The sequence below is a fragment of the Ruditapes philippinarum genome, unplaced genomic scaffold, assembly GCF_026571515.1.
Source record: "Ruditapes philippinarum isolate M1 unplaced genomic scaffold, ASM2657151v2 ctg1477_1_1_1_1, whole genome shotgun sequence".
Taxonomy (NCBI): domain Eukaryota; kingdom Metazoa; phylum Mollusca; class Bivalvia; order Venerida; family Veneridae; genus Ruditapes; species Ruditapes philippinarum.
Genome location: NW_026855622.1, coordinates 100080 through 112358, shown reverse-complemented (window position 1 = coordinate 112358; position 12279 = coordinate 100080). Strand labels below are relative to the sequence as shown.

The following is a 12279-nucleotide window of genomic DNA, read 5'->3' as shown; positions in this document are numbered from 1 at the left end:
ATCGGTTGCTATGGAAAAATCGTATTGTAAAAAGGTCTATACAGGCTACCGCTCCAAAACTCTCAATTTCAGCCAGGACCAGGATCTGGAATGTAAAATAGATTTTTTATTATATAAATTCATGACAATTAAACTTAAAAGTTTAACACTCAACTTTGTTATTAAACTTCAATCAATCAATTTGAATCATTTTTTTTTTGATAATACAATGAATATAATTCATTGTCAGACCAATTAACACTGTATTATAAAGCATTCTGCTATTGTTCTATTAAAGCTTGAAAAACAATTATTAAAAAAACATTGGCAATCTTATTTTCATGTTTATCACAAATACGCCGGAATTTTCTAAATGACAAAATAACACAGAAAAATAGAAAATGACCATCTAAGTTTAAAATAGGCAATTTCAGTGTGTATGGGTGTTTATAAATATTAAAATTTGATTTAGTTACTAGCTTTTTATCCTGGCATTAGAGAAAATCTAATAAATATACACTTTGAAATTTTACTGTTTCACCCCGTAGCGAGAATAAATCTCAATCTTTGTTTTTGTATATTTTTTATTGTCTTGATATTGAATTAATGTATGCATAAGTAAATGTTTACATGTTATAATCATAATTGAACGATCAGTATTTACGCATAAGCTAAAGCATCAAGTCGCCTGATAGACCATAGATATAAGAAAAATATCAGTTTAATTGTTCGAGTATAAAGAAAAGGGCAACAATGTGTTGAGTAATGTTTATTCATAATAAAACAGCATATATGAAGCAAACTTGCTTAGCAATACTGACAAGGAACTGTTATCATAACTAAATGAGGAAGTATTGTTTGACAATATTGACATAAGCTTTATTAATTTTCGGGAGGCATTTCGTTAGTTTCCGTAACTTATTATGATTAATGTTAAAGATTTTACTGTAAGTATAATTATATATCAATGAATACTACTCGATGGCCTGGTGGTAAGTATAACGAAGTTGTGACCTAGTAGGCGCAAGTTCGAATCTTGGACAAATCCATAAATTTATTTTTATTATATCTTTTAACTATATCAAACAAAAGTTGACAAATCGTTTGTTTAATTCCTAGTATTTTTTTTATTTCATAACTTTAATAATTGTTTTATTGCCATGACTCTACATTGTGATTTGCAGGCATAACATAAAAAAATCATACAAGAAAACATAAAAAATCACAATGAAACTAAATGAAAGTCTAACACTTTGCAATCGAGGCTTGTAAGGCAAGTGATATGTTGTAGTTCTACTGTATACATATAACGTTGTACCATACATTGAAATGTATCAATGTTAATATAGTTTTTATCTACTATATAATCAAATTTATTTCAAATCTCAAAAAAGAACAATATTGAAAGCTGTTTGTTGCTATTTTTTTCTTCTTTTCCTTTACAGTTAGTCATGCCAAGATATAAAAAAGTCCTAAGACTTTGTAAAAAGAAAAGGAGTATATCGAGGAGAAAAAATGATGAAGATAAACACAACTGAACTTCAATTTAGCATATTGTGCTTCGTCAAAACAGAATCTAGGATGCTGAAACCTTTGACCGAGTGTGGTATATATATTGCATTATGGAATAGACATACTAATGAACTTCAAAATAACAAAGAAACCCACTTGCCTGGCAAAAATTCGTTCACCCGTTTCAAAAAATCACGCCATTTTCGCCATTTTGTCAAGTTTGCAACCAATTCGCTCGCTTGAACCAAGTGTGCAACCACTTCACGTCCTGCCCCTTGGTTAAAACTTAAAAAATCGTCTTCTCTAAATTGACAACGGCTAGAGGTTAGATATTTTGCACGAAACATTGTGTAGTGAACCTATAGCAAGGTTGTACAAATTATAGCCCCGAACTTGCAACTGGAACGGGCCAGAATTGTTATGTAATTTTGTGGATACGACGCAGTTCATATTGCTTTATCCATCGTTTTTCCTTCAAATCAATTATATACTAACTTAAGTGTTTATCATAAACTTCAAAATATAATTTTGCACCATGTACTAAGATTTCATTAAAAAGAAATGTTTATTTTCCGAGAAAATAATAATATGTACGAAATGACGCAGTTGAAAATAAAATATGATGCGACGCAGTTGTATTTTTGACATTTTTTTCATCACGATAATTTTAGCAATATATGTCTATTTTACCGGATCATCACTTGTGCTAAATAAAAAAAACTAAGATCATTCGCAGTTTATAGCAATGTTCTGATGGTTTTGATTATTTAGAAAGCATTGTGTCATGTCCAATTTACATTGCAGAAGCTACTTTTCAGTTAAACATGAACATGTTACTTTATTTATCATAATATCTGAAATAATTTCTTATATTTTCCTGTATGTTCAATATTATCCGTATTTTTTTGGCAAAAATATAGAAGTCTATGAACTTGAATTACAAAATTCATTTGTGGGTAGCTACGCTCTTAGTAAACTGTAGGTCTGCATGTTCTAGGTGATGACTGCTTTTTGTGGTTATATTTCAAACTTTCAGTCTACACTTTAGTTTAACTGTGGTAAGGAACTCAGGTGCGCCTTTGTGTATTATTTCAGGCAAAATGTTACACCTGCAGAGAACCATTAGCTTACGAATGAATCAGAAGTCCCTAGTTGTTTTTTCAAATTCACAGCAGTTTAGTGCCAGTAAACATAAACATCTCGGCCTCGGTCGGACGGACACACCTCTGATTTTTTCCCAACAAATTTGTTAACCATGGTCTTAAATGTCAGCCGTACATGTAAGCAGTTTTGAATAAACTTATCGCATGAAGTTTGAAGATTACAAGTATTTAAATTGATTACAAAGAGAATAACATTTAAATTTCTTGTTAAAGTGAAATATTTCCTTTCTCTTTAAGATCACTTTTTACTTTGATATTTCGTTTAAAAAGGATGCGTCAGTGGCATGAATAGCAGAGAATTTTTAAATGTAAACAGGGGGTAATCCTCTTTGAAGACATTTTATGGAAAAAAAGTTTTATGTGTCATGCAATTCATTATCAAATAAAAATAACACTTTAGTATAAAGGTATGTTAAGATGCCTTCTCTTTAGTCTGTGGAAAATTCGTCCGGCTTTAATTTAATATAGGAAAACTTATTTAGGGTTTAAATACCTTAAATCGGTATTTGAAATAAGGTATATACATGATCAGGAAAAATGGTCATTTATTCTGAACAATAAATTTTTAAAATTATATTATAAATGGTTAAGGTACGATATATTTTTGCAAGTACTGCATACTTCACCACTGCTTTTATTTTATGTCTTTACCGCTCTTACTTTATTTCTCAAATGCCTTTTAAGGCTATTTTTTTGGTGTAAAATAGTTACTTATTTACCAATAACCTGAACCATTTTTTGTTCTGTTGCTTTTTGCAAATCGTACAGTTATAGTGAATTAGTGATTGGAAGTAAAAATACTACTTTGTTTACATTTTGCAACCTGTATGACAAATCAGCTCACATTTAGCTCTGCTTTTCTCAAGCAAAACGAATCTAATAGCTTCACAACCATGTTATTAAATTCATATAAGCCTTTTCTAAAGAAAAAGCATTTATTCTTTTTTTGAGGCATAATGTTCCTTTAAACAAACTTGCCAATAGTGCCTATACAGCAAATTAACAAATTGTTACATATCGTAAGAATATATTAACGTATAGTTTACTTATATGACATGTTCTAACATGAAATAAGTACATATATAACATACATATATACGTTCTCCAACGAAATTGGTCACTTCTATATTTGCATTTTAAGCTCACCCTACTATGCTGATAACAGTGATCATTGATCAAACGTTGAGATCGGTGAAACTTTCTGAACTTAGTAACTAAAATTAATTTGATCTGAAGAATAGTACATGTAAAGATCATAACGTTTTTAATTCAAATGTTATTATATAAGGTATAATCTTTCATATGAAGGCCAACTGAGAGATGACAGTGAGTTAGCTTTTTGGCAATATCTCTGTCGGTTCTGACCTTAACATCGAAATTCTGACCCCAAAAAATAAACGTATCCCGGAATCTCATCTCTAGATGAGCTGTTGAACGGTCATTTTAGTAAACATCGTAATACACTATTCGGTCTTTTTGACTGTATATTTTTATGAAATGTATATGCACTGTATTTCGTTTTTAAACCGCAACATGTTAAACAATCACATACATAATTATATTATTTATATCACGCCTTACAAAATATGACCAATGAACTTTCAGCATTTGAACCATAAACATCAATATATAACTTTAACCGCGTTCCCAATTTCAGAGTCAAAAAACTTCATCAAATCCATATTGTATCCCATACAGCATCGTTTTCATTTAAATGTCTAAAATATCTATATCAAATGCAAACTTTAATTTGTCTAGCCTTATTTCTACCTTTAGGGTCAACAATGAATAAATACCTTATTACATTTTAAGTAACAAAATTCCATAAAGAATACAAAGAGCTCATTATACATTATTGAGAACAACACTTATTCTATTAGACGCGTACACAGCTACAAAAGCAATACCATACACGGCTAGCTCCTCGTCCAATATAGGTACACGTCCGATAGAATTCAGTATAGATCTCCCCTTTCAAAATTACTAAAAATAGAACGCTTCATATCATTACTGACCACAGCTAATCTCTGGAGGCAGAAAGCTGTCTGCTAATAGCCTAAGTTCATGGAAAAGAGTGTACACATCTTATCTTGTCTTTGGGTTTTATTCTTTATACTTTTTGTCTTTATAGAAATCTGCAGACAAAACACTTTTGATCCATTATTATTTGAAAATAAGTTACAGATACTAACATTCAATGCGCCCACTGATAAGTAGAAACCGGCGACTATATTTGTAACAGTTTAATATTATATCTATGATAGGAGAAGGCCTTAAAATTTGAATATAAAAACAAAACAATTATCGAACAATTAAGGACCACAATTAATTTTCATAATCCTAAAAATTCAAACATAAAATAACGTTGCTCAATGAAATGAAATATACACATATTGACATCTTTAAGAGCAACATTACAATTTTCATAAAATGAATTAATAATGTATCCCTATGGACCAGTCATTGCATGAATTTAGAGATACTTTTACTTTTTGCGACGGACGCGCCCTCATGCGCGTTCAGAGCTAAGTCATCTACACATGGGATTTCGTCGGCTACAATCGCGCAAGTGTCCTGAACCGATTAACATCCCAAGAAATACATGTAGTACATGACTTTGATCCTTTAAATCTCCCATACTTTGTCGGGATATCTTAAAATCTTCCATATTTAGCCTTTTCAATTTCAATTTAAGTTATCCAAGTTAAAATATGAACGTATATGATTGATAAAAACGTTGTAGTCCCGTAGTATTATTGCGCAATATGCAAATTACTGCCGAAACGATTTATCGCTGTCGAAAAAGTAGGACAGCAAATTATACTATAATTAAGGTGTAAGCTCTGAGTTCAAAGAAATTATTAGTAGGAAATAAATATTTCTACATTAAACAAAACATTATTATTAACAAATCAAAAGTTTTTCGTGACTCTAGAATAACTCGCGCATTAATAAAAGAAGAACTATTTTCGTGACTCATACCGCGGGTTTAGCTGAATATTCAGCAGTTATTAATAAATTAGGCTACCAAGGGAGTTTTTCAACACTTTACCACCATGTAGTCTTTCATGGTAATCTTTATTGAAGGAAGTTATAATATCAGTTCTACTTCCGATTCTTGTGTTTTGTTTACATATTTTTCTAGGTCACGATATGAGTTAACCTTCGCTATTCTAAAAATAGATTCTGCATCACCTGTGCTGACTTTCGGACAGGCGATTAGGGAGTACACATTATACATGTAATAAACCAGCGGATACTTACTTTGTTTACATGCAATACTTTAAGAAATTCTATACAATTGTAAGAAGCAAACAAGTTGAAAATGGAATTTAGTGTGAAATTGAAAAGGACAACTAAACACTGTAGTGCTTAAGTGACATTTAAATTAAAATAAAACGATGTGCTCTGGCTTCTACATCTTTACATTGTGAACAAAAAAGTCTAAAAAATACACCATTAATTACTGATGATTTTAACCAAAAATATTTTTAATGAGACATATCCAAGAGAAATAAAAATACAAATGACTAAGATCTATATTTTATTGTCTATATGCCCACTATGATATAACACGAAGCAATTCTAATTAGTATTCTTACATGTATTATGTATTATATGCTTGAAGTTTATTTGCATGGTTTTATTTTAGAAATATTTCGTTGACAGTTTTTTTTATTTACATATCATGGAACAAATTTTCTCTGTTATATCTTTTGTAGTTTTTTTTTTTTTTTTTTTTTTTTTTTTTTTTTTTTTAAAAAGCTTATATTATGTCTCTCCGGTTGCATGTCCGTCGCATTCAGTGCTGCAGCACTTTGATTTTAAGTGTCAAGCGTTGCTATTTTATGATAGATAAATCATGAATGATATTTGAAATGACACTTTTAAATTATTTGGTTGTTTATATCTTATGAGACCTATTATATTTCATTATTTTAACTAATTATAAACAGATTCTCCCTGTTCTGTAAGAATCACGTGACTACACGTTGTATGTTATTGTTATAAAATCTATTAATAGTAACAGATTGCTGATAAGACATACAGGTAGCTTGTAGGTATGGCGGCTGATGATGCAAATCATAGTAATTTTGTATAAATAATTACAAAGTTATTTTTCATTAATCAGTTTCATATTTTATATCATTAGAAAGGTTTGTATACTCATAAGGAATAAATTTTTAAAACCTTTATAAACTAGCTTGGCTTCAATAGTTTAGTTTAGGTTGAACATCACAAAATAGATTTATGCTAACGAGGTACATTTATTGAAATAAATAGTGGTAATCGTCGTCTTCGTTATATTCCGTCGATTTTCGTTGCGCAGGTTACCGGTAGGGGGAATCGTATTAGATATATAGAAAAAAAAACTAATAAACTATCTTTTTGTTGATATTGTATCAAATGCAATTAAACGTTAACTATATCGTATGTAACGACAGGAATATTGATTTCAACTAAATTATATTTTTTCGATAGCGCATAAGAATAATTTCTTTTATGCAAATACCACTTTTACGGCAGAATTGCATTGTTTCATGCAATAATTAAAACATATATATTTTCAGAGTCATCTCGATTTATCTACTTATGTTTCATATAGTTAAAAGAAATAATAAAAAATATTTTTATGAAATCTACAAAAATGATTTTCAAAGGTTCGAACTTGGCCTACTAGGTCACAACTTCGTCATACTTACCACTAGGCAATCGAGCAATATTAATTGATTTAATATCGAGATCTATACTATCAATAACATTTTAGCATTAATCATAAGTTACGTAAACTAACGAAACACCTCCCGAAAATTAATGACTCTCAGGTCAATATTTTCAAACAATACTTGCTTATTTAATAATTATTACAGTTCCTTGACAGTATTGCTAAGCAAGATTGCTTCAAATGTGATGTTTATTGTGAATAAACAGGTACTCAACATATTGTTCCTTTTTTCTTTATACTTGAACCATTAATTAAACTGATATTTCATTATATTTATGATAATACAATCATTTTTCTATCCGGCGACTTGATGCTTTAGCATCAAAACCTCTACTTGTTTTCTTAATTAAACTGTATTTATAAAATTCTCTGAGAGTAAATTACAAAAAGGCCATTTTGTTATATAAGTCCCTAAACACTCTCCTCCCTGAATATATGCAAAATCATTTTAATACTAGATAAACAATATGTATCTTTATATAAATCATTTGTTTGAACTGTACATGTATACTATATGTACATTTTGATAGAGACTCAAAATGAAGCTTGAACTTGCCAAACTATGTTGCCCCTTTAAATAAAGTTTTCATCATCCTCATCATCATCATCATCATCATCATCATCATCATTAATATTATTATTATTATTATTATTATTATTATGATTATTATTATTATTATTATTATTATTATTATTATTATTATTATTAAATTGTGTACCAGTGTTTCGAGATGTACAGCCTGTTCTATTATGAGAAACTTACAAGTGTTGGCAAGGAAGAGGCAGTGTACAAATAACATACGTTACAAGGCTTACCTGATAAAGAAAAAAATATGATCAAATCCATGCAACCTAAATTGTCATTGATTTATTTTAAATAAACAACAGTGAATAATATCCTTAACATAAATATAAGATAGTTATAGTTATAAGATAGTATTATGCTAAAGGACACAGGTAAATGGAAGTATGGGTATTTTGGAAAAGACATTTGGGTAAACAGCCATATGTACTATTCTTGTCATGTGTATTCTTTAACTTTTTCCCTGAAATAGACGTGTTTTGACGGCTGTTTGTCCCCCCCCCACCCCTTTTGAGGCCTCAAACAGTGAAAATGCCCTATTTAGGCCCCAAACACTGTTTTTCGTACGAGATGTGTTGTTAAATATAAGTGACCACTTTTTCGGCGGCGCCCCCATCAAATGTTACACCAGGGGATTGCCAGAAGGGGGATGTGCCCCCTTCTGTTTGGGGTGTTTGAAGGCGGTAATCCCCCTCATCGCCAAGTAAATTTTGGACATGTGACAGGCTAAAAATGGCTTCAGGTCGATCTTAAGGTAACTAGTAACAGACGCTGAAAAGCCTTTTGCTCTATCTCAATTCATTGAGAAGTTGCTGCACTTTGAAGGAAAAAAATGCAAAATAGTGATTTTTGGCAATTTTGAGACGCCCCCCCGTTGCCATGGTAACAGGAAATTTACGATTAAGCATGCTGTTACAGAGGCTGTGGTCTAGTCAACATTTGTGCCAAGTTTCATCAGTATTGAAGCATTTTTCATAGTTTCATAGCAGTTTGAACTTGTTACAGGAGGCTTTTCAATGAAAACGGCCATTTTTCGCAATATGCTCATGGGGTCAAAGGTTAATTAAAAAAATAAAAAATGTCAAAAAAAACAACAATTTTCCACCAAAATTAGGTGAACGGGCACGTGTTAACATGGAAAAACTAGTTTTTGGGTAATTCCAAGGTTTTTCATCATTTTTTGTTAATTAAAAAAATAAAAAATGTCAAAAAACAACAATTTTTCATCATATTTAGATGTAAGGGCACGTGTTTACATGGAAAAACTAGTTTTTGGGTAATTTCAAGGGTTTTCATCATTTTTTGTTAACCCTTTCCCTGATATAGACGTGTTTTGACGGCTGTTTGTACCCCTTCTTTTTTGAGGCCTCAAACAGTGAAAAATGCCCTATTTAGGCCCCAAACACTGTTTTTCGTTTGAGAAATGTTGTTAAAAAAGTGACCACTTTTTCGGCGCCGCCCCCATCCAAATGTTACATGAAGGGGGATGTACCCCCTTCTGTTTGCGGGGTTTAAAGGGTAGTCCCCTCATCGCCAAGAAAATTTTGGACATGTGACAGGCTAAAAATGGCCGCAGGTCGATCTAACGGTAACTAGTAACCGACGCTGAAAAGCCTTTTACTCATCTGAATTCATTGCGAAGTTGCACTTTGAAATCAGTTTTGATGGGAAAAAACAATGCAAAATAGTGATTTTTGGCAATTTTGAGCAACCCCCCGTTGCCATGGTAACAGGATATTTACTATTGAGCATGCTGTTACAGAGGCTGTGGTCTAGTCAACATTTGTGCCAAGTTTCATCATTATTGAAGCATTTTTCAGTTATAGTTTCAGTTTTTATTAAACCAAGGCATATAATATGCAACTGGTTATAACAAACAAACAAACAGAAAAGTAACAGTCAAAAATCACTAATATCACAATATAAGAATACAATTATGACGCTAAATAAACAAAAAGGAGATCATATTGTTCAATTCAAGTATTGAATTCAATGCATGTATTTTACATTGTAACAAATGGGATGGAGAATGAGAAGTATTAATTATTTAAATTTTAACATAATGTTTTACAAAATAAAGATAATTTTAGTAAAATCTTTTTATCACAACTATTCATTAATCTGTCAAGTTTAAAAATATTGGGATGAATATAAAACCTGGGAAGAAGAGATTTACGTCTTATGTCATTAAAGTACGAACATTCAAATAAGTATTGAAATTCATCACCAATAGCCTGATACGGACATAAGGAACAGAGCCTATTATTATGATCAATTGCCAAATGTCTGCCTTTTTCAATTGGTAATAGGTGATTCATTGTTCTAAATTTACATAAATATTTGCCTATGTCTAAAGGAAGTTCATCTAGATATTTTTCAAAACAATGAGTATTTTTATATGTACGATAAACTAAACACTTATATAGGATGTATCAATAGTACTATGCCAATCTTGTAAAAATTGATCTTGTAGTCTAAGCTTCACAATATTTTTAAAGTGATTAATTAATATTATCTACCTTCTGTAAATGAAAATATTCTGACATGCCAAGATTTCTAAGTGTTTCTTTTACAAAATTTATCCATTTAGAATTAACAATATTCGTAGAGGACAAATTAAAGACAACATTGTTTTATAAAGAAGTTTGAACTTGTTACAGGAGGCTTTTCAATGAAAACGGCCACTTTTCGCAATATGCTCATGGGGTAAAAGGTTAAAGGCTTCTGCTTATTATATATATATTAAGCTTCATAGACGCAGTTGAGAGTGCTTAGATGTTGCTCAATTGTCTACCTAAACATTAAGTAAAATACAAATGAGCACGATAAGAAGGACATCTGAACATATTCACGGTGCCTTTACCACGTGACTTTTTGTGGTAAGCATAATACAAATAACGATCAAAATTTTATTGCATTTTTGAATATTTTATTTTTTTTATAGAATTAGATGTAAATCACACTCATTCTAATGATAAACACATTCATTGAATTATTTAGAAAGTTATCATGGCCAAAAATTCTGGACCGTTTTTTGTATTGATTTTTTCCTCTTGCAGATCACAAAAAGTCACGTGGTACAGGCACCATGATATTGAAAACATCCAATTATACAATCTGCCTATTACTGAGAACTATATAATAACTGCAACATTTGTACATACGTTACATGTTGAGTGCAATTAATTAAACAGTAAACATTGTTAATTATATTGGGAGACATATATCTTTCTAACCTATAATACTTTATTAAATATATATTCAATATATATAACTGTAATATCCAATGATTATATTTCGCAAATTTTAAATAATACAAAGTGGAATTTTACTTAAATTAGCACAAATGAAAATAAACGCTTAAAAGGCCGGACTTTCACCGTTTCAAAAAAGATAATGGGAGTTATAAATAATTTTTTTATTAATATCTGATAGATTTAGTCATTTTATATATGTTTAACTATACTGTATAACTTACGTGAAATTACTGATATTGTCTTCATTTTGATAAATATATAGGGGGGGGGGGGGGGGGTCAGTATACGTTTCCGTACGTAATTTAAAACATAAATAAATAAATTTATATATAAATAAAAAAAATCCGGGTATTTAAAAAGATTATTGTGCTTCGCAAATACTGTATATTTTATACTTTTTGAATGCAAATTGACTCAGTCTAATCAAATTTGTTTTGCATCCGTTATGCATCATAAGATTTTCTTTATCTATACAAATATATCTATACAATTCTACTGCTTCTAACTAATGTCTTTCATATATTACTTTATAAAAGCCAATTATTCGCCTTTAATATAGATTTACTATGCTCAGTCATTTTACACTTTATTATCTATATCGTTTGTCTTTTCCCTTTATGTCCGCTAAGGCGTCCGCGTTTTAGACTGTGCCGTACAAACGTCTGCAGAGGAAGACCACTTTCTATATTTTTTAGATTTTGTCAATAACTCAATTTTCTCGATGTTTGTCTCTGATACAAACATTTTTCCGTCTTCTGAGATGAAAATCAGACTGACGTGTCCAGATGGAATGGACATCATTTTGTCAGTCAGTCCCGCTTCGACAGTTGACACTTTGAAAGTTGCTGCGCTTGGAAACCTGTTGCAGGATCCAAACGGTAGCATGAAGGAATCTCTTTACTACAAAGTCGTATTGGTAAGAAACTGCAAATCTTTAGAAGATGATAAATCATTGGATGAACAGGATGTCCAAGACAATGGTAAATGTTTTCTTTTGTATTTAAAAAAATTAATTATCTAAAGTTTAACCTACTCAAAATCTTTCGAGGCCAACACTAT

At 30.7% G+C, this 12279-nt stretch overlaps 1 protein-coding gene across 3 annotated transcripts in view; it reads left to right on the top strand.

Moving 5' to 3' along the window:
- Positions 1–11649: 11649 nt before the first annotated feature.
- Positions 11650–12279, top strand: part of LOC132743928 (ubiquitin-associated domain-containing protein 1-like) — a gene marked incomplete at its 3' end in the record, with an annotated part of 92402 nt that continues 91772 nt past the window's right edge. The window contains 1 exon segment of one of the 3 annotated variants that reach the window (XM_060732527.1): positions 11650–12200. In XM_060732527.1, coding sequence (XP_060588510.1) covers positions 11942–12200 — 259 coding nt within the window. 3 annotated transcript variants of the gene reach the window in all.